The sequence below is a fragment of the Doryrhamphus excisus genome, linkage group LG2, assembly GCF_037039965.1.
Source record: "Doryrhamphus excisus strain RoL-2023G ecotype Guam linkage group LG2, RoL_Dexc_Guam_v1.1, whole genome shotgun sequence".
NCBI classification, from domain to species: domain Eukaryota; kingdom Metazoa; phylum Chordata; class Actinopteri; order Syngnathiformes; family Syngnathidae; genus Doryrhamphus; species Doryrhamphus excisus.
Genome location: NC_136358.1, coordinates 6,652,614 through 6,679,218, shown reverse-complemented (window position 1 = coordinate 6,679,218; position 26,605 = coordinate 6,652,614). Strand labels below are relative to the sequence as shown.

The 26,605-nt window shown below is 42.2% G+C and overlaps 1 protein-coding gene across 3 annotated transcripts in view; it reads right to left on the bottom strand.

The window, feature by feature from the left end:
• Window positions 1–26,060, bottom strand: part of ppargc1a (peroxisome proliferator-activated receptor gamma, coactivator 1 alpha) — a 42,500-nt gene extending 16,440 nt beyond the window's left edge. For 2 of the 3 annotated variants that reach the window (XM_058066965.2, XM_058066967.2), the window contains exons 1-7: window positions 25,510–26,060; window positions 23,596–23,775; window positions 5,681–5,878; window positions 4,447–4,578; window positions 2,836–3,115; window positions 1,234–1,279; window positions 1,008–1,084 (exon numbers count right to left, since the gene is read on the bottom strand). In XM_058066965.2, coding sequence (XP_057922948.2) covers window positions 1,008–1,084; window positions 1,234–1,279; window positions 2,836–3,115; window positions 4,447–4,578; window positions 5,681–5,878; window positions 23,596–23,775; window positions 25,510–25,560 — 964 coding nt within the window. In that variant the 5' untranslated portion in view covers window positions 25,561–26,060. The remainder of the gene's footprint in view (window positions 1–1,007; window positions 1,085–1,233; window positions 1,280–2,835; window positions 3,116–4,446; window positions 4,579–5,680; window positions 5,879–23,595; window positions 23,776–25,509) is intronic. The other variant, XM_058066966.2, reaches the window with a different exon arrangement.
• Between the last annotated feature and the right edge of the window lie 545 nt (window positions 26,061–26,605).

The window sequence follows — 26,605 nt, the reverse complement described above, 5'->3', positions numbered from 1 at the left end:
TGTTTTTTGTCGTCATTCCTGTCAGAATATTTAACTGGTGTTTGTGCAGTAGGTATTTTTGCAATAGGTCCTCAAAAACAGCAATGGGTTCTTAAAAACAGCAGATAACAACAGTCATATAAATAATGTTTGTTTTTTCAGTATGTTGTCATTCCACACAGAGGACATTACTGGCATTTTTGCAAGCAGCACTCCAGTCATAGAAATAATCTTTGTTTTTGCATTCTTGTAACATGGATGATATTTTACTGGCATTTTTGCAGTAGGTCCTCAAAAACAGCAATAGGTCTTTGAAAACAGCAGATAACAACAGTCATATAAATAATGTTTGTTTTTTCAGTATGTTGTCATTCCACACAGAGGACATTACTGGCATTTTTGCAATAGGTCCTCAAAAACAGCAATGGGTTCTTAAAAACAACAGCGCACTAAAGTCATAGAAATAATCTTTGTTTTTGCATTCCTGTAACATAGATGATATTTGACTGGCATTTTTGCAGTAGGCCCTCAAAAGTAGGTTGTCATTCATATCACAAGGTCTTTGACTGGTGTTTTTGCAGTAGGTCCTCAAAAACAGCAGATGGTACTTAAAATAGCACAGAAGTCCAATCGTATATTGAATCTTTGACTTGTGGTTTTGCACCAAGTCTTGATTGCAGTCACATAGAGGATCGTTGACTGGTATTTTTTAAGTAGGTCCTCAAAAACAGCGGTAAGTCATTAAAACAGCAGAGCGCTCCTGTCGTATAGAGAATCTTTGACTAGTGTTTTTGAAGTAGGTCCTTAAAAATACCAGTCTCCTGTCAGATAGTAGATCTGTGACTCGTGTTTTTTGCATTAAAACCAGCAGAATGCTGCTATCTTAAAAAGGATCTTTGATGAGTGATTTTGCAGAGGGTGGGATGTTTTTTGTAATAAATTCTGGACATCCGAATCAATACTTCAAATAATCCATATGAACATCTTCCTAACTCGGAACACTTGAGATGCAAAGAGCGCCTTCTTACCTGGGGTTCCAGCAATCGCCACACTTAATGTGCACTCAATGGTTTTGTTCTCAAACGATGGTGATCCCTTGTGGTCACTGCAAGAAAAAAAACAAAAAACAAAGGGAGACATTTAAGTCACATGCAGACATTATAGGTGATACTAAAAGACATGGGAATGAGTCACAAATAATGCCTCAGCTTGGACTTTTGTCTTCTATACTGTCTCTATCCAGTATGCACTTACTTTGGAGACTCTGGGGTCAAAGGAAGTGGCAAGGTGGTTGGTTTGGCTGCAGAACACAAAGGAGCATGGGTAATTATTGATCTAAGAGCTGCAACAATGAATAGATATCAAATTAAAATGCACTAAAATGATTACAAAATCAAAAACACCCATTCCTGGTTAGACGTTCTATTGTCTTTTTGTTTCTTTTGGATGACCCTATCCTTATCTTATAGACTCTATGAGGCAGGATGAGGTGATGTCACAGGTGTCCACATACAGACATAGCCCGCTGGAGACAGCTTGGGATGGCACATAGAGAGACAACACCGCGGATAAGACACGCGATGGCGGGTGAGACCCCCTTCCACCAACAAATTCATAATCAATAAGCATGCAATGACTGGAGGGGAGTGGAATGTTAGCCTTTTTGGAGTTGGTCCACAGTGCTCCAGTCATAATGATCATTGACTAGTGTTTTTGTTTGTTTTTTTTGCTGTCAGTCCTTAAAAAAACAGTAGTGTGCTTCTCTTATGTGTATACAAAATCTTTGACGGGTGTTTCAGCAGTAGGTCTTTAAAAACAGCAGAACGCTCCTGTGATATAGAGGATCTTTGTCGCTCCTTAAAAATAGTGCAGCTGTGATGTGAGGGCTATATACGGGTCTCAGGTGTCCAGATACAGACATAACCTGCTTGAGACAGCTTGGGATGGGACAATGGACAGAGAGACAAGACACATGACGGCGGGTGAGGCCCCTTTCCACCAACAAAAATCATCAAGCATGCACCAACAGCAAGGTGGGGGGGCGGGGTAAAGAAGATAAGAAAGGAGAGTCAAGGAAGCTTGTGCAGTTGCCCGAGGCTTTGGCCCGACTTGTGGAACGTAGCTCTCAAGACTAAAGACAGACAACAAGTCACCCCCCACACACCCTAAACCCCCACTCCAATTTGACGGAAGGAATGTTAGAATTTAGTCGAGTTAGTGGAAAAAGTGGTTAGAAGAAGGAGAAGCAGCAGCAGCAGAGATAAAGGCCAGCGGGGGGGATGCAGTCATGATTACCTAACAACAGGTGGTCTGCGTGGTCTGGGCGCGGCCTGTGTTTCATGCGGGCGGGGGCGGGCTCTGCATTGCTAGTATCTGGGAAGCTGGGCGGGCGGGCCCTGACATCATCATCAGCATCATCATCATCATGGTCAACATACTCCCCATGGCCTCCCTGGCTTAGACTCTTGGGGGGCTGGGGGGTCTTAGGTGGGGCTCGGTACTGAGCAGGCTTGGTGGTGAGCAGCCGGCTAAGTAAAGGGTGCCCTGGCTTCTCGTCCCGTTTCTTAATGGTGACGGTGACGCGCCTACGCTGGCTCTTATCTCGAGGGGCGCCTACAGCCTCTCGGCAACGCTCACAGCTGTGACTCGCCTCTCGGGGAGGGAGGGAATAAGAATGCATATACCTAATAAACCTAGCGGCAGAGGCCAGCCGGTCGGCGTCACCCGGCCGCCTCTCTTCTTCGCCGGTGTAGCTTCCGTGGCCACCCTTCGACTCGTCAACATCCTGAGAGCAACGCTGCCACTTCCCAGCCCCAACACCAGCCACACAACACTGGCCTGCAGCCCGGCGCTCACCTCGCTGCGGCAGATGCTGCTGAGATGGCACGGCGGACTTCTTCTTGGAGGACGAGGAGGAAGTAGAGGAAAGGGAGGAGAACGAAGACGTGGACGACGAGGACGGCGAGGAGGACGAGGAGGAGGCACTGTGGCCGCCCTTGACGTCGCTGGCTTTAGTGTGGAGTAAGATGTCATCGGTGGCTGTTAGGTACTTCAGCAGCTCGGTGCAAGGTCGCCTCAAGGAACGGTTCTGCTGGCCGGAGACCACCCTCGCTTTGCCGCTCCAGGTGCTCTCCGTCTGTACAAGAGAAGAAGAAGCCATGTTTGCATTTTATTGAAATAATATCCACATCTTCTCAAGGGACATAGAAATGTACAGACTTTAGTCAGTGTACAGCTTATAGCAGATCTAACAGTCAAACATGGTAATGGCAGCATAATTGTCTGCATGAGTGCTGCCGTGTATATTTTTTTCTCCAATCAGATTTCAGTTTCTATGTGTTGCCATGTTGATCTAATCTGCCCAAGGCAGAATCAGGAGTGTCTACCTATATCACATACACACTATTGGCAATGGGGCCGTTATTTTAGCCAATCAGACTTCAGATTGACCGCTCAGGGCCAGCAGGCCATCCCAGGGTTTCCCCTCTGATTTTTTGGAAGTTGTTGTAGTGGATTACATGGATTACTGGAACCTTGTCCTGTGATCCGATGAGACCAAGATAAACAATTTGGTTCAAATGGTGTCAAGCATGCGTGACGGCGTCAGGGTGAGGAGTGTAAAGACAAGTGCCTCTTGTCTTCAGTCAGGCAAGGTGGTGAGAGTGTCATGGTGTGGGGCTGCATGAGTCCTGCCGGCACTGGGTAGCACAGAGACAACAGCAACAGCATGATGATGATGCCCTGTAATGTAACATTATAACGAACCCAAACACACCTCCAGAAGCTGAGGGTAAGATAAGAAAGTGATGGACCTAAACCTCATTGAGCATCTATGGGGCATCCATACACTGAACATGGTAGATTGCAAGGTTTCTAACATCCAGCTGCCCTGTGATGTCAGAGGTATCGTCTAGTGTTCAAGCTCTAGTGAACTACATCCCGAAGACAGTGTTGGAAAAGAATGGTAGTGACACAAAATATGGACAGAATTTGGACATTTTCACATTTGTGTGGTCCTTTGAGCAGACCGAGTCCTTGGTGAGACCTCATACGCTGCGCTCCAGAAATGGATGACTCAAAGGCACGTAATGAAAATGGAATGAGACACTCGTGCAAACGTAGCACAACATAACAAGAAATATGTTTACAGAGGGGGGTCATTTGAAAATAAGAACAAATAAAGTACCAAAAAAAATGACACCTCTAGCGAGCAATTTCATCATGGCATCATTCCGACAATACGCCTTGCTTTTTTTTTCTTTAACAGTCCGTGATAGCAAGACGGATATGTAGCGGCGCTAATGAGGAGAACGCCGCCGCCAACGCTGCCGTGTCTGCCAAAGCTCAACAGCAATCACCCTGTTTTCATTACACCCTCTCGGGGATGCAGAGCTAGGCCACCGAAACAAGAAAATTGTGAGAGCGGAGTAGAGGGAGGAAGATGATCTAAGGTAAAGATGTGCATACCTTGACGACGGCAGGTGGTGGTCTGATGCGATGGTTGTTGTTGCTGCCGGCTGCATGGTTCTGTGCCTTGCCACCTGTGTATTGATTGTAGCCCAGCTGGGAGTTGGCTGGTGCCAGGAGGAGCTTCTTCAGCTGGAATGTGATAGCAAAATTTACCCAAATTATCTAAATGGACATTATAAGGTTGTGGTTTTTTTTTCATCTAAAGTAAACAAACTTCTGAGCCCCAATTGTGGTTAATTAAACATGCAAAAATGTTAGCCTTAAAGCTAACAGGTGTAGCTGCATGCTTGTGTGAGACAATAAACAATGGTCGGAAGCTCGCTGCCAAGGAGGCGTGGTGGTTGGGGGGATTAGACGAGACCTGGAGAGAATAGATGGATTTACTTTCATTCTGTGCCCGCTCCATTTTCTTGCAATGTGTTTCCTTGCATAGCCACCGCGGTACTAACAATATTGATTTGATTTGGCTACATTATAAGCATTACCATAAGTTGAATAACATAACAAGTATCACAATATTCTAATATCGGTACAGAAGCAAATGAACAATGGCAAATGTTAGCACAAATGGACAATTATTGATGTTTAAGTAGAGCAGGTGTTTCAAACACACGGCCCGGGGCCAAATGTGGCCCACATGACACTAGTTTGAGGCCCCCGCCTTGATATGAAAGTTTGATGTTAGTGCGGCCCGCGCAAGTTTGATATGGATGCTGTATGGTATCATGTACCCAGAAAAAATTATTATGTTTGCTTAATGTTCATGTTAAAGGTTAAATAACTGTTAATAGTTATCCTCCCTATCTGTGTGGAAGTGGTAAGTTTTTGGCTATTTAAGTTTAAAGGAAATAACTTGAAGGCTACCGTTTAGGTTGCTAGCTCTCTAGTTTGTGAGTTAGCATGTGTCTCAAGACCCTGCAGTTGCGCAATATGTTGTAAATAAAAAAGAGTATAAATATGACTATAGTCATACTAGTATTCATACTGGTATTGGCACAGTAGTTGTGGTAAATTCTCGTTGATATCGAGTGAAAAATGAGATGCGGTTCTTCAGAAATGTAATGTTAGTGCCCATACTAGGTGTCCTGGCTGGTCCAACAATATTTACCACCACTTTATTATCCACTTTATCATGCTGTATTATAAACATGTTCTCCGTCTTACAAGCCAGATTTTTGAAGCTGATCTGATGGTTTCAAGTGCAGCTGTTACACATGGTTAAAGCGATTACCAGGGAGGGTTCCTCTTGGTCCTCCGGAGTAGGAGGCAGATCTTCCGGGGACGAGGGACAGCTCTGGTCACTGGCATTGGTCACGTCCCCGTCTGCCAGAGCTTCGAACGAAGGCAGGCCGTCCTCGTCCACAGGGATGCTGTCCAGGGTCTCAGTAAGCACTGCCAGCAAGTTGGCCTCATTTTCTTCATCTATCTTCTTAGCAGGCGTGAAAAAAAATAGTAGATGGACAGAAACATAGAGAGGAGAAAATAGGACAGTTTAGTCTGGAAGTTGTAAATCTTTTCTTCCTAGGAAAGTAAAACTGGTGGGTGATTGCATGCATGTGTTGAAAAAAGATCCAAAATAAATGAAAATCCCCACCCCCCCATTCCTAAGTGAGTCAAGCCTGTCAGTCATATTTTAAACACGCGGCTTAACTGGACCAAAATAATATAGTCTCCCAGAAAAGCCATTAGCCAGGCTGACAAGCGAGCAAGTATCTAGGGAAGGCAGGGACGTTTTCAGAGGGAGTTTGTGGGCAAACAATGACGCCCAGTTCAAATCTACGCTGACAAGATGTTTGCCAGCAATCCTCCAGATAATGCCGAATAAAGGCGCTATATTTAAAGATGCTAATGACAGGCGGCGAATTTCTGCAGACGCATTATAGGGGTGTGAAATAAACAAACAAATGTTGCATTTGGAGATGGATGCAGATAAAGATGACTATTGACAAGAGAGCTTTTTGGCTGGGCAGGGAATATACTGTATATATGTGCATTTTTGCAGTAGAAAACATCAAAATGCAGTAGAGAACTCCTTTCATATAAAGCAGGGGTCTCAAACATGCGGCCCGTGGGCCAGATGTGGCCCGCAGAACAGTAGTTTGAGGCCCCCGCCTTGTTATGAAAGTTTAATGTTGATATGGATGCTGTATGGTATCATGTACCCAGAAAAAATTATTAAGTTTGATTAATGTTCATGTTAAAGGTTAAATAACTGTTAATAGTTATCCTCCCTATCCGTGTGGAAGTGGTAAGTTTTTGGCTATTTAAGTTTAAAGGAAATAACTTGAAGGCTACCGTTTAGGTCGCTAGCTCTCTAGTTTGCGAGTTAGCATGTGTCTCAAGACCCTGCAGTTACGCAATATGTTGTAAATAAAAAGAGTATAAATGTGGCTATAGTCGTGTTTTGTCATGTCTACAGGGCTCTAATAATGCTTTGTTAATTTTAATCTGAAAAAAATAATTTGTCGACCCACCAACTATATGTGGTTTCTTAAGTTTTTATTTGACATTTTATTATTATTATTATATTTATTTATTTATTACTGATTGATTGATTTTCTTTATTCTTGATTTGTTTATTTATTTTTCATCTTATTTTGTGTAGAAAAATAAAAAGTAAGATATTTCAGAACAGTGGAATGTTTTATCAGAGCTTTTCTTGTAGAAAATTGGAACCAAAACAAAGTTTTTTTAATTTTTTTGTTTTTAATAAATGCATTTTTTTTTGGAAAGCCTGATGCGGCCCAGTCTCGCCCAGACCCGAGCTCCAGTGGCCCCCAAGTAATTTGAGTTTGAGACCCCTGATATAGAGGATCTTTGATTAGCGTCTATGATAGTGCATTTCTAGCTTAACTTTAAACTTTTTTTTTTTAATGCCTACTCATCAGGTGACCTGAATCTGTCCTCTAATTGGCCGGTTGGGGAAACTAATTGACTGCCAAAACAAAATCAAACTGTTGTTTCCTGGCACAAAATACCCATTGACAACGGTTTTGCAAAGGGATAAACATGTGTTATTATGCTTCCCCTGACAAAATGTCAGAGTCCGCCACTGGTTATTTTCATGCTTCCTCCCCCCAACCCCCTCCAATTTTCATTTAGCAGACGTCTCAGATGTTCAGTTAGCTAGCTAACAGTGAGGAAAATGTTAATGGGATGCTCAGTGAGTAACAACATGAGCACTCTGTCATTATTAGAAAATGATGAAGGGGACATATTTCACAGAGATAACGCCACGTACGAAGACTGAGAGTGGGGGGATGGGGTGGGTGACGCCACCCTGGCAAAGCGAAGACGTCCTGGCAGGAAATTGGACTGTATGAGGTGTCACGCTGTTTAATTACTTGTAAGGAGCTTTAAATCCAACCCACTGGAACGGCATGCAACTCCCCCTCAAACGTTATTACCTGGTGACTAAGAGGGAGAGAAGGGATGGGGGGCCTTGGCAGTTATTAGATGCTTCTTTGGCCAAATTCACGTGAGAGATTAAAAGTAGGGACATAAATGAGTCTTTAATGAGCCATCTGTTTAGGGTCGACCCCATCCCCCACCAACAAGCAACACAGAGAAAACATCCTGGAAGACACACATGCAGACCAACCAATGTTGGCATGAAGGTGTTTGTGGCCAAAGTGACCGACCAATCACCGGTGTTGCCTGTAATGACATATACTGTCTGTAATGCACACTGGCCAGTGTTTGAATTAAGAAGCACTGGTCATTTACTAGGCGGCAAGGTGGTCAAGTGGTTAGCGTGCAGATCTCACAGCTAGGAGACCAGGGTTCAATTGCATGTGGGTTTTCTCCGGGTACTCCGGTTTCCTCCCACATTCCAAAAACATGCTAGGTTAATTGGCCACTCCAAATTGTCCATAGGTATGAATGTGAGTGTGAATGGTTGTTTGTCTATATGTGCCCTGTGATTGGCTGGCGACCAGTCCAGGGTGTACTCCGCCTCTCGCCCAAAGACAGCTGAGATAGGCTCCAGCACCCCCCGCGACCCTCGTGAGGAAAAAGCGGTAGAAAATGAATGAATGGTCATTTACTGGTTGTCATTGGAATAACATGTAAATGGAACAATGTTCCCATACAAAAACATACAGGATTGGTATTATGTGTAATGATGGCCAAAGTTTGTACAAAAATTCCAGTAACTGGTACTATGTTTAAAACCTGACATGAAGATCAACCAATGTTGGCATGAAAAAAAGACTCAGATAACCAATGACTGATTAAGCATGTACAGATCCTCACAATGTGGAATCCTTTACATGGAGACTGGCCAATATTTGCATGAGCAATAGGTCTATGTGTCCTAATGGACTTGTAGATTGGGCAATGTTTGCTTACAGAATGAGCTGAATGTCCGAACAATGACTGGTGCTATGAACAGTGACTGCCGATGTAAACAGTGAGTCCAATCACAGACCGATTACTGGTTCTCTTTGTAATGACTGATGTCCCCATGAAAAAAAAGACTAATTTGTCCAAACAATGACTGATATTACGTGTCATGACCGGCCAATGTTTGCACAAACAATAATTCTAGTGACCAACAATGAACTGGTGCAACATTTGATGACTGACATGTAAACTGTTCCATAGACAAAACAGTCACATTTCTCACCTGTGACTTCGGCTTCACATGTTGACCACCATGATGTATAACTATATGTCCAACTAATGCCTGATACAGAATGACATGTAGGGTTCCAATACCCAACACCGTCCCTTAAAGATACAGTTCCATGTACAATTTCAATACATTATAGAAGAGTGTCAACTAACAGGCGCAGGATGATGTGGACGGCAATGAAGGGTTCCTGTCACTTCTATTGATTACTCCTGAGCTATAGAGAGGAAAAAGGGGACACAGAGAACAAAGAGATAGTGATTTGGTGGTAGGTCTTACGTCTCTGTGGAAATACTTTCTCGGTCATCCCGCTTAATGGACCTCACCAAATTAAAGATATCTTAACAATCTTGGGCTAATTGTGGAGATCACAATATATTAACCCGCTTCCAATCCTAAAGGGTGCCATTCTGTGGCTGTTTTATTCCAAATGCTTCAATTGGCCATAAAACATGCTGGCAAGTGCTTGCCAGAGCTTCTCCTCCCGCCTTTCCCGCCTCCTTTACCCCGCATTCCAGCAAAAGAAAGGCGCTTGTTCATTATGAGGTGAGGTCCTTTCGTTATCAGGTAGGGCTTTCTTTCAGATTGTCCTTGCCATTAACTATTTTATTGAGTTTCACGCTGCGCCATTGTGTGCCAGCAGATACTATTCACAAGACTGATAACTCTGGAAGAAAGGTGAAAGGAGCTGCTTTAAACAAACAACAAAAGTTTAAATTAAATCTGCTAATTGCCAGAACCCAAACAAATGCTTTTTTTGGGGAGGGAGCTGTTCATCATTTGTATGTTAAAAAGGAACCAAAAGAATTAAAATATGTCAAAAAAAAAATAAAAATAAGTGGGTCATTGACAGTTTATTCTTGTTTTGCACAAACCTGCATCGCTTCATATTACACTAATCACAGCTTCAAAGTACTGCAAAAAAAGTAAGTCAAGGATTGTCGATGTGACAGAAGCATTCGGATGTTTTTTAAGTACCTACAGCAAAAATACTACATGCTCAATATGACAAGGAGTGCTCTGCTGTTGCAAGGCCCCGTTGCAGAAATGCAAGTCAAATATCCTCACGAGTGCTTTGCCTTTTTAAGGACCCGCTGCAAAAATACTAATCAAAAATCCTCCTTGTGACAGGAGCGCTCTGCTGTTTTGAGGAACTACTGCAAACATTGCTAGTCAAAGATTCTGCTGTTCTAAAGTACCTCCGACACTAGTCAAAAATCCTCACAGGAGTAGTACTGTTTGGGCCGACTGCTTGATACGACTCGCATTTTGCAATACGCCCCCAAAAATAAAACTATATGTTAAACTCTTTCCTGGCCAGCAGAAGCAGCAATTAGCTTTAAAAATAGCAACCAACCAAGCTCTTCTTATCATCAGAAGTTACTCCCATTGCAATCATTTGACTGGTGGTTCTACCACGACTCTGCAATAATCCATTAGTCCTGCTCGGAATTCACCACTCGGAAGTCTCCTTGTTAAAACACGAAAGCTATGTGAGTGAATTGACATTAGGCGAGAGCACGCCGGCTATTTATATGCCAGATGTCTGTCTGGGTTTAGAAGGCCATGCGAGTAATACATCACAGAGGAAATGGTTTGACCCATCAATGATGTGTGTGTGTGTGTGCGTGTGTGTGTGTGCAGGGATGATATATCTCCTGGGAACCATTGGAGACTGTTAGAACGCTATCACATGAGCTAACGTGGGGGACAAGAGAGGGAAAGTGAAAGTGAGAAGAGGCGCTATATAAATATATATGTGAATGTATAGATGTGTGCGTTGTAGCACATCCTGACCACATCCGATTGAGACACCTACCCTTGGGATGTAAGCGGGGATGTTCTTTCTTCTTCCTGTTAGAAGCAGCATCACCCTCTTGTCGCTGCTAAGACTTGAACTAGCTCACATCTGCAAGTGTGGCTCGTGTAGGAGCTTCTAGTAAGCCTAAAAAAACGAGCTGAGTGACTCAAACGGGGCACAGGATCCTGCAATGTATTCTAGATAGAATTATGCACAGCCGTGCAGCCATTAAGACTGCATAAGATACATTTACTGTACATGCTTGGCTACATGAGATGTCACGTCCGGTTGCAGTCGTCACTGGCTGACAGATTTGAGTCAAATAAACGTACATATGTTGTTCTCAGACCTCACAGCTAGGAGACCAGGGTTCAATTCCACCCTCGGCCATCTCTATGTGGAGTTTGCACGTTCTTCCTGTGCATGTGTGGGTTTTCTCCGGGTACTCCGGTTTCCTCCCACATTCCAAAAACATGCTAGGTTAATTGGCGACTCCAAATTGTCCATAGGTATGAATGTGAGAGTGAATGGTTGTTTGTCTATATGTGCCCTGTGATTGGCTGGCGACCAGTCCAGGATGTACCCCGCCTCTCGCTCGAAGACAGCTGGGATAGGCTCTGTGGATTTCGGAATAAAGTTATTACGAAGGCTCTGTCCATATGGAAATGTCCACATGTGGTGCTTGCACATCATGTCATGTGATGGCAGTGGGTCGGCAACATAACTACTTTCAAAAAGTAGTGCTTTTGCTTGACCACAAGGCAAAGAAAAGGACAACGTCATCAGATTTTGTGATTTTGTTTTGTTTTGTTTTGTTTTTGTATTTCTGTTTATTTAGGCCACATGCATGCCTTGTAAAGATGTTGCTGTGAGTATGGAATATCTGTGAATGCAATGACAATAAAAGAGTAAAAGACAAAAGAGTGACTCGTGGGGATGCTACATTGTGTTTCCATCTGCCATCGAACAGAGAGGAATGGCTTGCCATGATGTGCATGCATTAATAGCGTGAAAAAGTTCAACATAGTTAATTCAGTACTTTTTTGAAAACCCTAGTTTAAAATGATAAGGACAAATAGAAAAATATGTTCATGTAGGTCGACGCACAGAAATATTGGAAGTCCTATCTTCAACTGCTTCATTCATGATGTCCGATGAGGAAGATAAGCTTTCACCGCTGTCTGACAGCCTTGTTTTCAACTATTTCTTATCTCTATGCAGCACACCATGCACACTCACACTATTCCAGCAAACAATTTCAATGGAATGTATCATTATCCACATTAATCTGTCAAATATTTCACAAAGATATTGAGTACATATGTGGCCATATTGAACATACAGGTTTTTAAACCAACCAACCAATGTTCAAATGAAGAATGAGTCCAATCATCAACCAATAACTGCTGCTAAACATGACTGACCAATAATGTAGACCAGGGGTGCTCACACTTTTTCAGCATGCGAGCTACTTTTAAAATGACCGAGTCAAAATGATCTACCCACTACAAAAATGCAAAACATCTATTTATTTTCAAATGTATTGAGGATTATTTGTACGTACAATGTATGTTGATGTACCTTACATAACCAAATGAGCCAATATTGCAAAACACACATAATTAACTATTTTTTGTAATTACTTGAGTTTACTTTGATGACTTGCACTGAATTGAATCAGCCAGGGATGCATAGTCCGGACAGTAGCTGCTGATAGCCAGGTTAGCCAGGCAAACGCACTTCGAAAAAGACATTGTGAAAAAAAAAAGTCCACCTCCCATTCCGTATGGAAGTTTAATGTTTTTGCCTTTTTACTTGGTCCAGCTACTTCACTCATTTTAGTGACCATAAACTTTAGCGAGGGTTTCAAATCTGACGCAATTCGCCGACTAGCTTAGCACTTTGCATCGTTGTTTACGCATGAGCGGTGACCTAAAGGTCAAAATTCAGTTGTCATCTGACTGGTTGTCCTGTATGTCAATCAAGTAACGGGGATGGATGATAGGCTGACATCGTAAGTTCTGCTGCACTTAGAGACGTTGTTTGATTTGATTGGTCACCCGAAGGGCAACATTCAGTTGTCATCTGAATGGCTGCCCTGTATATCAATCAAGTGACGGCATTGATGCTAGGATGATATTTTTTTAATGTCACGCCGCGATCGACCAGTATCACCTCCGCGATCGACCGGTAGATCGCGATCGACTTAATGATGTAGACGGACCAATGTTTGCAGGAAGACTAAATCACATGACTTAACAATCGTCATGAAGACCTACTAACACTCATACAATGAATACAACTGCCATCTGTGACATCACAGACCTCCACTTTTACAACGCCCTATGAAACCGAGCGTTTTGACTCATCCCACATCTCACTTCCAAATGCACAAAACTCATTATCTCAAACTTTGGCATTGCTTAACACGAGAATACAACATTCTAATTACATTTAGAGGTCAGAAAAGTGAAAAAAATCATAATAGGTCCTCTTTAATGATTGACATGTTGACCGACCAATAGCCCATGCTTGAATAAAGAGTATTTCCAATAACTGATCACTGGAGCTCATTGATTGAAATATTATTGTTTGTAGTCTTTGTTTTGGACTAGCAAGGAGAGCAGGAAGTACACCACGGAGAACGTCTTCAGAAGGATATTAATGTGCTGCTCTAAACACATTGTAGACATCATTGTCAATGCATGCACAGAAGCCATACGGGGGGGACGGGGCAATATCAGACGTATGGTAATTGAAATGACACAATCTTTTTGGGGGGAGAAATGCAGTCGTTTGATTGTGGCGGCAAAAGAAGGTCAGCGTATTCAATTTGCACTCAATAGCGGTGTGACAGGGAAACACCTGAAAGCACACGATCTTATCAAGGCCCCACAGTCTCCACCACTTAGCCTCTGGCTAAAAGCTATTTGCTGATTAGCAAATAAATGCATTATCTTTTTACCTTCATTTGTGTGTGTGTGTGTGTGTGTGTGTGTGTGTGTGTGCATGAAGCAGGTAGAGGTGGGTCTCTTCTCCTGCTCGGTCATGACATTGCAAGCATGCTATCTGAGCTAGCTTTTTATTCTTTATTGTTGTGTACTTTCATGTGCCATATGGGCCGCACTTCACTCGCGTTTGCATGGTGTTCATCTTTACAAGTGAAGAGAACAAAGCTGTGACAAGCTTCATTTTTTGGAGAACACATATGGACACAAGTATTGGGACATCTGCTTATTAAAACAGGATGTGAAAATTGAATGCTCTGCTGTTTTTAAAGATGTACTGCACAAAAAAAAAAAGATCCTCTGTGTAACAGTAGAGTACCTACCAAAAAAAGCAGTCAGAGATCCTCTACTTGACTGTGCCCTGCTATTTTTAAGAATATACTGCTAAGTAGCTGCTATTTATTAAAGCTAATCACAGTCTCTGCCAGCCGGGACACAACTTTAACATTTACTTTTATGGTTTGGAACACTGTCAGATGCACAAGTGGGACTTCCAATGTATGGTTGCATGGCTGCACATGGCCCATAATCACCCCTCTGTCCATTCCAGTGAGTTCATGCTAAATGACCAGAGGTCTTTGGCGGGACGTTCCGATCCATCTCTTCCTGCCACCTTCATCGACATATGTTGACCGGTCCATGACTGGCACCCGATCACCACGGCTGACTCTGATTTAGTCCTCCTGGAATTCAGGCTGAGACGATATAATGTTTTTAGCAGTAGGTCCTTAAAAAAACTTGAAAAACAATGGATTGGATTTATATAGCATCTTTCAAGATACGCAAAGCACTTCACAGTGAAAGACATTATTCAATCACCCCACAGTCACACACTGATGGTGGTAAGATACACCCATCTGTATCTACAGCTGCCATGGAGAAGACTGATGGAAATGTGGTTGGCAATTTGGCATCTCCGGCTGCCACCAAACATTCGTTCACATTTATACATCAGTGTGGGTGGGCAGCACTTAAATGTCTTGCCCAAAGACACAACAGCAGTGACTAGGATGGAGGAACTGCTAACCCTCCTGAGCCACTGCCTCAATCTTTGACAATTGTTTTTGCAGTAGGTCCTTAAAAACAGCAAAGCGGACCTGTTATCTAGCGCGCAAGTTTGATATGGATGCTGTATGGTATCATGTACCCAGAAAAAATTATTACGTTTGATTAATGTTCATGTTAAAGGTTAAATAACTGTTAATAGTTATCCTCCCTATCCGTGTGGAAGTGGTAAGTTTTTGGCTATTTAAGTTTAAAGGAAATAACTTGAAGGCTGCCGTTTAGGTCGCTAGCTCTCTAGTTTGCGAGTTAGCATGTGTCTCAAGACCCTGCAGTTGCGCAATATGTTGTAAATAAAAAAGTATAAATGTGACTATAGTCGTGTTTTGTCATGTCTACAGGGCTCTAATAATGCTTTGTTAATTTTAATCTGAAAAAAATAATTTGTCTACCCACCAACTATATGTGGTTTCTTACATTTTTATTATTTGCCGTTTTATTATTATTATATTTATTTATTTATTACTGATTGATTGATTTTCTTTATTCTTGATTTGTTTATTTATTTTTTGTAGAAAAATAAAAAGTAAGATATTTGAGAACAGTGGAATGTTTTATCAGAGCTTTTCTTGTAGAAATTCGAAACCAAAGCAAAGTTTATTCATTTTTCTGTTTTTAATAAATGCGTTTTTTTTTTTTTTTTTTTTTTGGAAAACCTGATGCGGCCCAGTCTCGCCCAGACCCTAGCTCCAGTGGCGCCCAAGTAAATTGAGTTTGAGACCCCTGATATAGAGGATCTTTGATTAACTGTAGCTCCTTAGAGGCAGTATTATCTAGTGAATATTTGACGGGAGTAGGTCCTCAAAAACTGACAGTACATGCTCAAAAACAGCGGAGCACTCCTGTCATTTTGAGAACTCTCTGACGAGTATTTTTGCATTGGGTTCTTAAAAACAGTTTCTTGCTGTGATACAAATGACATGGAGCTCTCCAAGCCACTATCGTTTCGCAGTGTCTGTCTGTCACATCCACTTGCCTCCTTTAGCTCCCCGAGGCGAGGGATTTGTTTCTAGTCGAGAAGAGGAAGAAGAAGTAGCTGGTTTGGTCCAAAACAATAGTCTCTTCTGGGAATGTTTGGAAAACGAGCATTTTTTGATCTGCTTGCCTGTCATGCGCTCTCTCCTATACACACATGTACACGCACACACACACAGACACACACTGCTCTCTCCTACACGTGCACAAACACACACACACGTGGTAGTCCCAGTGGGATGCTGCTGATGATTGCTTTGGTGATCCTGCCCAGCTGATCCCAAAGCCCCCAGTGGATCTCTTCCACCACCACTGTCTACAGGTGCATGTGTGTGTGTAATTGAAACTTACAATACACAGATCAAATAGTGGTCTTTTCTAGTGGTGCATCTGTGTGTGTGTGTGTGTGTGTTGGGTGGTGGTGATGTCTATTTTTAGCCAAAAGGGGTAATCTCAGCTAAGAGCCTTTCAGGGCTGTTTCACGTTAACCTGGCCAAAACACTAAGCCAATAATCCAACCCTCCCCCAGACTCTCTCACACACCACACACACACTCACACACACATGTTGCCATGATGCCACGCGATAGTGCCAACACTGCTTGTATTATTTAACAGTGCTAGAGTCCCGACTTGCACGAAACATGAAGAAATATGACAGCTATTGTGCTCCCTAACAAATAATATAGTCAATATTGAGGATCCAATAAGTAAAGAGAGTTTATCCCAGGTTTAGATAATGAATCCTGTGAGCATTTTCACTGGATTTGCAAATAAAACGATCTTAATTAGTAAGCACGGTGGCCAGGATTACACAGCATAAGGGAAGTGATACATACAAACGCTGCACAATCTGTGGTGTTTTTGTCTTGCAAACTTGTCTGGGAATACGGGGAAACAATTCTCTTTCAATATAATCGATTTTATAGTGCTATAATAAGCTATTGAAAGATTCTCGATTCTCTTTTTAAGGACCTACTGCAACACAAGCCAAAGATGCTCTTCACGACTACAACAGTGCTACTGTTTTGAAAGACCTACTGCAAAAAGGCTAGTCAAAGATCCTTTATGTGACAAGAGCAAAAATGGCATTGAGGAGTTCGTTTTGAGCAGACAGTCCAAACAGTGTCTCAGCATGAGAAACGTAGGGCTAGTGTACTCTACTGAGGCTCACAGTGAGAATATTATAATTCATACACTCCTTTCGCAGGAGCGGTGAACCGGTGTGGGCGGTGTATTCACAAATGTCAGCATAAATTTGCAAAATAATAAAAAAACACTCAGCAGGGTGCAGGAACAGGAACAATAAGAGTCTCTGCTGTGTGCGAGCGTATAGTAATTGCTTATTCACTTTTTTTTTTTTTTTTTTGGTACCGATCAATCTAATCCCAAAGAAAGATGCACAAAGCGTCCCCGATGCCTTCAGGAGAACGAAGGCCGTCAAACTGCATGAGCGACAGAGCTCGGCGACGCGTGATCGCATGCTTGCAGAATGTCCACACACACTATCTTGGTAAGGCTCTAAAGCCTTGGCATTTGCTTTTACTAGCTGCAAAGCCCACAACCTTTTACTTCCAATCCGTGGGCTTTGATTTGGGCTGGCATGAAGCCCAAACCTCGCCTTCTCTGCCCATCTGTCCTCATGTCTGTCTGTCTATCTCATCATGGACACGAGTCCTGGGACACCTGGCTATGACACGAATTTGCCCTGGCACTAGGCAGCAAGCTCGCTTAGACCAGGAAGACGATCATTCCTCTTATTGCATTAGTATAAATCACAAATGGCTTTGTTTTAGCAGGAACTGAAGCTACAGAACTCATCTTCCTTTTTCTAGACAAGTCATACGGCTCAATCATTGCTGCCTAACGTCAACATTTCCATACACTCTGCTGCTTTAATGATTAACGGGCCCTGGACCAAGAGTCAGCAGGAATAAGAACGTAGAGTGATATAATTACTCTTGATTCTTCAGGGCTCTACATTAAAAACAAAAATGACTTGCCCATGGGGAATCCTTAAGGTGAGAACTATTTGCCCGAACTTGCTGATAATTCATCAGATAATAGTACTGATGCATTGTATTTGGAGGAATGTCTGAAACGTATATTAACATGGCATGCCATAATACCTTACACATCGTAGTCGTAGTAAGCAGTGATATTTATACGTTGTGCACCACATTGAAACATTATTGAATAGACACATTTGTGTACTAGTAATGTGTTTTTAATCCAGAAAAAAATTCTCAATGGTCAAACAATAATTTGTGAAGCAAAGGTGAGAAAAATCCACAGAGAAACGGAACTGCTAGATTTTGTAGCTTGTGCAAAATCAGCACTTGGTATTGGATCTAATCGGTGGTGTTTCATTGTGAGCACTTCAAATTGTCACAGCAATGTGATTCACTCACCTGTGCCATCATTTGATTTGCTGCCGCTAATAAAATACTTCTTTAGGAAGCACTGTTTCATCACTTTTTGGTGTTTTCCTTCAGAAGTTGTTGAAGTATTAGACAATGTTGGCAGGGACGCCATGATAGATGTTTTCGTAGTCAAACGATCGCTGATTGGTTGATCACGAACAAGAATGGGTTTGGGTAACACGCGTACTGCGGACCGCGGCCTAAATAAACGATTCTGATTGGTCCATTTCAAGATTTGCAAGGATTGGTTTGCAAATTACCACCGGAATTACGCAGTCTGTGTTTTACCAACACCCAACAAGAACCGCTTTAAAAAAAAACTCTTAGCAGTATGGCAAAGTGCACTTGCCCGACGGGAATATCACTGATTGGATTTACTTGCCCGAATTTTGTTTTAACTTGCCCCGGGCCATCAGTACATCGTTATTGTCGAGCCCTGATTCTTGTTCATGGTGAAGTTCATAGGGCTCAATCATAGTTGCCCAATGACAAAATAAGCACACACAGGACCGTTTGAATGACAAACTAACCCTAGAGAAAGACAGTCAGCAGGAACAGGAACCAGCATCATTATTCTTGATACTTGTTCCTGTAGTAAGGCAGAACTCTTAGGATTCAATCATTGCTGCCCGATGACAAAACTGCCATTTGCAAGTAGGTTTTAATGACTGACTAACTCGAGACAGAGAGTCGGCAGGAACAAGAACAGAGATCAACATAATTACTCTTGATTCTTGTTTCTGCTGTTGCCAGGCGTAGCTGATTGGGCTCCATCATAGCTGCCCAATGACAGAATTACCATGTCAGTTAGTTTAAATGACGGACTGACTCGAGACGGAGAGTCAGCAGAAACAGGAACACTGACCAACTGTATTAATCTTAACTTTGGTCCGTGTTGTTGCCAGGTGTTCTTTACACGACCGCATGTAATTTCCATCTCAACATGGTTGCCACGTTTACAAGTTCTCATCTGCTACCACATGCAGGGGGGGAGCAGTCACATTAATTAAACGATAAGTCTGTATTGCGTTACAGTCAAACTACACTAGACTACTCTTGATTCATGTTCCTGTCATTGCCGGGCAGAGTTCACCGGGTTCAATCATCGCGGCCAAAGGACTCAATTATCATACTATGACTAAAAAGTCAGCTGCCATTGGAACGTAGAGCAACAAAGCTGCTCCTGATTCCTTGTTATTTCCAAGCATCATTCATCGAGCTCTCATTACTGGCCAACATCAAACCGAGAAAGAGTCCATATAAGAACTGGAGGGTTGTTGCTGGGCAGAGTTCATAGGGGTCTATCGTAACTGCCAATGACAAAATTGCCATGGCAGAAGACACACACTAAAATAATAACTGCAATGACATGTTTTGCATTAAAAAAAAGATTAACATAACATCCTCTACTAGATTGATGGCATACAAATGCATACCTGGTTGAAGCATAAGCCCATCTCATAACTGATTGATTAAATGATCAATTCAGAGGCGTGTCCTAATACTTGTGCCCACACACACACACACACACACACACACACACATGATTCCACTGTAGTTCTCCGCCATCAATCAAAAAGTTTAAGCCAAGCATGAAATCCGAGTCGAGATCTGGCAGGTTAAAAAGACATTGGGTCAACGCTGCCATGCTGTTATCTTTGGCAGTACATCAGGAACTTCATTGCACCAAGCGTCCCCCTTAACAACTGACGCCCAAAATAGAGCGCCGACATTCACGGTCAGTCCTCCTTTTTTTTTTTTTTTAAGAGGAGATGTTGGTCGCGAGTGAGGTGAGGTGGTTAGGGTCTACATTCGCTACATTTTGTGTCAGGGGACAGTTGGGAACAAGTGCAAAAGGCCAGCCAGGGGACAGCCTGGGATAGCCTGAGGCTCAGGGTGGCAGCCATGTTGCTCAGGGCAAGCCTTCTTTTGCATCGTGACGATCAGCTTTTTTTATCGTGATGATGCGCATTGATTGCCTGCTTTCGCCTTGTGCAGAGGCTAATTAGGAAATACATCCGCACCCCCCCCCCCAACCTCACCCCCCCAGCGCTTTAATCCTTGCCAAGAGGCAAACTTTCCCCTGTCAGATTAAAAGGGATTAGCCGGGTCCTGCTGTATGAAGAACTGGCCACTTCATATGGTGACTTTAAACTTTTCCAAAGATGGGGAGGAGGTTGCATAAACACAACCCTGACACACACACACACACACACCTCACTGTTAAGTGCAACACAATAGCTGCTGGCCCAAAACATTATCATGTGATGCTGCCAGTGTACAATATTCAGGCAGAACACATGCGCTGAATTCAAAGGGACACATATGGGTGATTCTCCTGAAAGGGGCTCCAGAGACACACCGACTACGGTGATATGAAGCTATAACCGTATAAACACACATTGATTAAACAGGAGACATAGTTTTTCTTATTGTCTGTTGTGTATAAAACAAGATCTGATGTCAGTTGCACCTTTTTGTGAAATAAATAACACAAAACGGTGGAATTTACATTTCAGCTCAACAACACCAAACACATTATGCTGCATACAAAACCTGTACAATGACCAACTACCCTAAACAGCATAGTCTGCAAACACAGTAACTACATTTTAATTGAGGACGACTATATGCAAATGAGCTGACCTCAGCTGCCTTGACACAATATGAACTACAGAGTACATCCCTCGCTCCACGCTCCATCGCAGTTCGAACATTGCTCCCTCACTCTGTGTTTTTCTTCATAAATTATTCGACAAATAAATAATTGCTGTTTTATGGTTGACTGCGACCTATTATTATTAAGCATTTTCAAACATAAATATGTTCTAAATGAACTAAAATACATATAAATACAAAGACGTTGATGAACTGTAGTCTGCTGGCCACTGGGTGTCACTAGTAACACGCACCAGACTTCAGCACCAATAATAACATAACAATAATAATTGTCATCATCATCATCATCATCATGATAACACGGGCTACTGGCCGTACTCCTGCCAAACTTCAACTAGGAATCCCTGATATCACTTCCTTTCCAAAGGCCCGATAATTTCCACGTTAAAGGAATCACAGACGGAATCACGGAAATGGCTAATAAAAGCGGAATTTACTATTTAACACAGAATGTCGCGGGAATTGACATAATTTGAAAGAATGTTGTTGTCATGAGGAGGATCAGTTGTGACAGATACAAACACTAAACAGCCCCCTCCACACCTCAACAGGTAAAATAGGCAATAAACACAGGCGAGGGTTGGCAGAATGTCCTCTTATGGAGCGGGGGGGGGGGTAACTTAGTTTAGCTTAGTGGTTGTGTGTGTGCGACTCAGGCTAGATGAGTATATTTTGAGTGTTGTACAATGCCTGATGATGACATTGGACTTGAACGACTTTTGACCAGGAGAGCATATCGCGGAAATTCATTCTGGTCTGAATTTCGTTGAATCACCGCTACAAAATAATATAAGAATAACCGCTACAAACGTGGGACAAAGTAAATAAAATGATAAGGCAGTTGGTAATCCCACTTAAAATTTGGGGGTCACAGGGATATGCTGGAGCCTATCCCAGCTGTCTTCAGGAATGAGGCGGCATACACCCTGGACTGGTAGTCAGCCAATCACAGGGCACATATAGACAAACAACCATTCACACTCACATTCATACCTATGGACAATTTGGAGTCGCCAATTAACCTAGCATGTTTTTGGAATGTGGGAGGAAACCGGAGTGCCCGGAGAAAACCCACGCATGCACAGGGAGAACATGCAAACTCCAGAAAGCGATTCCCAAGCGGAGATCCGAACCCAGATCTTTCCGATCTCCTGACCGTGTGCACCGTGCAGTGCAAATGAAGCAATAGCAAATACAATTACATTATTTTCATGTAAATGTTACATTTGAGAATTCAGTAAACAGTGCCCTGCTGTCATGAAATATCCCCAAATGTGATATTTTCTTGCAATTTTTTCTTCATAAACTGACAAAGAACAATGTATGCTTTTTTCATATGCAAATTGGCTACAAAATAAAAAAAAAAAAATCTTCTTCAATTTTTTCTTGCTATGCCACACTTTTGGTACCCCTTTCAGGAGAATGATCCATATACAAGATGCTTCCTCACACATCCAAACAACATGTCAGGGGGAAATATAGTGGTACAGTAACTATTTTACTGGGCTAAAAGGCGACAGATAAAGTACAAAAGTGATGCATTTGAGGGTACTGCAAAAGTGCATGAACAAAATCCTCCAATATGTCATTTAGAAATCTGCTGAGAAAACTGATAGGCTGGTTTGATGTCATTAATGTGCCAGATTTGGGCCAAATGCATCTAGTTGACTACGCCTATAAGACTAATAAGCTTTGTTACAAGTCATTGCAGACCAGTAAATAGTGCTGGCTTTAACTCATTGGTATTTTTACTCTTGCATATCACTGCTTGGCGGCAGACGGTCACACCAGCAACCACTTAGACCACTCTGTGTTTAGGGGGCCGGGGGGTTATGTTAAAGGTGACTTCTTTGCGGAGGTTAAACAGGGAAAGAATTCCGCCTGTTATCAAGCTGCAAACGTGAGCGAGCACATGACACGGACTGCCGGCAGGTGACATTTTAGCCCCCTTGAGGCGAGGCCATGCCATCCAATCCCTGTCTTTCTTCCTTTGCTGGTCTATCTACGGTACTGATAACTTCTTCTAATGAACTCATGGGGGGGGGAGTGAGAGACTGATGGCTTTATGGCCCCCGGGCTGGATCATCGACCTTGTTGGCAGGTTCCACAGAAAAGCGGACAGGATGAAAAGTTTTACAATCTTTTCAGGCGTGTTTTTTTTTTTTTTTTTATGATGTGAAGTCCACAGTTTGCCTTCAGATGTAGGCCGCGTAAACACCTTTGATAAGGAAGCCCACCACTGTCAGGACCCAATATGGGGACAAATAATAGGGACAAATGTCCTGCTGGGCCCGTCAGGACTGCCTATTGCTAATCAACAATCCTCCATATGACAAAGCACTTGAATGTTCTACTGCAAAAACACTAGTCAAAGATCCTCTATGTGACAGGAGAGCTCTGCCATCAAAAGCCTCCTGCAAAAAAAAAAAAAAAAACAGTCGGGACCCAAATAAGGGGACAAAGGTCCTGTTGGGCTTATCAGGCATCCCCTTATCTCCCTAACGCTCTTTTTGTTGTCGTGTTTTCTTTGCAAGATGCCCCTGCTGCGGTCGCCGTGGTGACTTACCTCAAAAAGATTGGAGACCTCGTTGCCATACTGAGTGGAAATGATCTCTGATTGGTCGCTGTACCACTTCAGGCCGCCAAGGAAGCCGTCGGCGTCCAGGTCGCTGACGTCCAGCTCAGAGAGGTCAAGTTCGGGGAGGTCCGGGCAGAGGGGCTGGTCTTCGCCAACTAAGGCAGCACACTGTGGTAGGGACAGAAGACAGACAGAAGAAGACTTGTAGTTGACTTTATCTTATAAATGAGGGCCTGTGTTGTGAAAACAAGCAGAAAGCAGCAAGTGTGTGTGTGTGTGTGTGTGTGTTTCAATTCACACACTTCTATTTCTTACAAGTGCATTCACACTGAGAAGTACGACAAAATATGGTGCCTTGTCCGTACCCAGATGTTGCACTCAAAAAGACCAAAATGATGAGTGTGCATTGATGGACATTTACCACCCTCAATAGCCGCCATCTTGGCTACGTAGCAGAAGGGGAGGGACTAACATTACTATAATAATTGAAGTGTACTGACAGAAGTATACCATTTGAGACACACAGCCCAATTCTTGCTGATTTTCTTTGGACATCTCAAGACAGCCAAAGGAAATGTTGGCTTTTTTAAATAATTGTAGGCAAATTATTTACATTTTAGTATTGTATGTTGCTTAAATTAGCCTAAAATTGCCACATTACACACACATCACACGTGTTCCTTACAACACAAAAAACGTTCCATTGAAATTGCTATTTTTGAGTTGTTGAGGAACATAAACAATCCCCCAAAAAACAATACTGTCTTGGAATGTTTTCATTTGTCCACAAGAGGGTGCTATTTTTTCCCCTTCAAAGCATACTGCAAAAATTATTATTGATTTCTGTTTTCTGCTAAGGTGCTTTGCTGCAGATATGATAAGTGGGTGTCCATGCAAAATTAAGTAATAACTGATGTAACCATAGTGGTCCTTCAAAGTGCCAGTCGGTTTACATAAAATATATAATAGCTATATTTGCTAATTATTACGGTTATGCCCTGAGATAGGGCAATGACAGTAATATTGATTTTTTTTAATAGTGTCAGATTAGTGTGAAAAAAATATTAATATATAATAGTATACTGCAGTTTTTGGGAATAATTTTTTGCCACTCTGCAGGTTTTAAGTATATACTGCAAAAACACTACTTAAAGATGCTCTATTTGATATCTGCTGTTTTTAAGAGCTACTGGAAAAACCGCTAGTCAGCTATCATCCATATGACAGGAGCACTGTGCTGTTTTTAAGGACCGCCTGCAAAAACATAAGTCAAAGATTCTCTAAATGATGGGAGAGGTCTGCCGTTTTTAAGAACCTTTTACAAAAACACAACTAAAAAAAATCCCCCTTATAACATTTGCTGTACCGACAGCAATAAGACTAGTCAGGACCCAAATAAGAGGACAAGGGTCCAACTGGGCTTATCAGGCGTCATCTTATAATGGAATAATAAGACAGAAGACAAGTAGTGCATCTAAAACGAATGAAGGGCAATTGGGAGCTGTTCGGTGCAAAATATTTATAGTTTTGCACCACTCGACTCCAGGAAAAATACCTGCAGCGCTGATAAATGCTGTGAATGCAAATGGAGCGATTATGATAAATATAAACAAGTCGTTGATGCTTTTAAGTGCTAATCATCAAGGGGTCCGTGCGTAAAAAGAAAAAAAATGTCAAAATCACCGCTTCCGTGGTACCCGAACGCACCAAAGTGCACCGACACATCCGACTGCAAGCGAAGGAGTCTCCCCGTAAGCATGGAAATAAAGATTTTTAAAAAAAAAAACAAGATAGTTGTCATATTGTGCATCCCATTCTCTCCCCATTACGCACCAGCTAGTGGGGGTCCAAAAAGCCGAGAAGAGACAAGTCCACCACATACAAAACACAACGATGTCTCACCTCTAATTCTCTCCACACCGAGTCCTGCTGGTTACACCTGTCCCACGCCATCCAGCCACTGAATGACGCTTCGGAAAAAGGACAAAATACAACCCTCCGTGCACACGCTGCGAACAAAATGCGTAAAATGACACAAAAAAAGAATGCAAGTAAAAAAAAAAAGAAAAAGAAAAAAAAGAGAGAGGCAAATCCACACACGCTTTAGTTCCCCACTGGCGAAGAAAAACTGCAGCTCCCCTCGCCGAGAATGAACCGAGGGCACCTGTCTTCTTACAACTGCTTTCTATCACATGACAAAGCTATTAAAAGTAGGCTCGGGGAGTGACTATCAACCTCCACGCTACTCAGCCAAGCCGGTGACGCGCACAGAGCAGGCGGAGTCTGCAGGCATGCATGCAGGCTCTGCATGCACACATACGTAGTAAAAAAAAAAAAAATCAACAACATCCACCATTCGACAAAAAAATAACCGTGCATGCATTTAAGTGCACTTTTAACGCACACAAAACAGCAAATAATCATTTTAAAGCTGCAAATATGACTCCAGTGTGAACAAACATGACATCTAAACACGAGGATGAAGATAAAGAATGAACTACACAGCAAATTCAGAAGTGTTAAATCAACTCCTAGGGAGTTAAATTCAACACTTTGAAAGTGTCTATATTGGTCCACACTAAATCGAGTTAAAATAACACTTTTGAAAGTGTTAAACAGTTAACACTGTGACAGAGTTGGATCAACACTCTCAATAGTTGAAATTTAACACCCATCAGTGTTGAATTTACCTAACACTAGTGTGTAGTGTCAAAAATTAACACTATCATTGTGTTGTTTTAACACTGAATAAAATTCAAATTATACTAACACTATGGATAGTGTTAAATATTATACTACTACTACTGCTCATAATAATAATAATATTGATGTTAATGTTAATATTAATATTAATGATAATAATAATGTTGTTATTATCATCATTATTGTTGTTAATAATAATAATAATAATGATAATAACAACAACAACAATAAAATTTACAAAGAAAACCACACAAGTTGCAGTTTGAATCACCTGTATTTCAAACAAGCACACCAC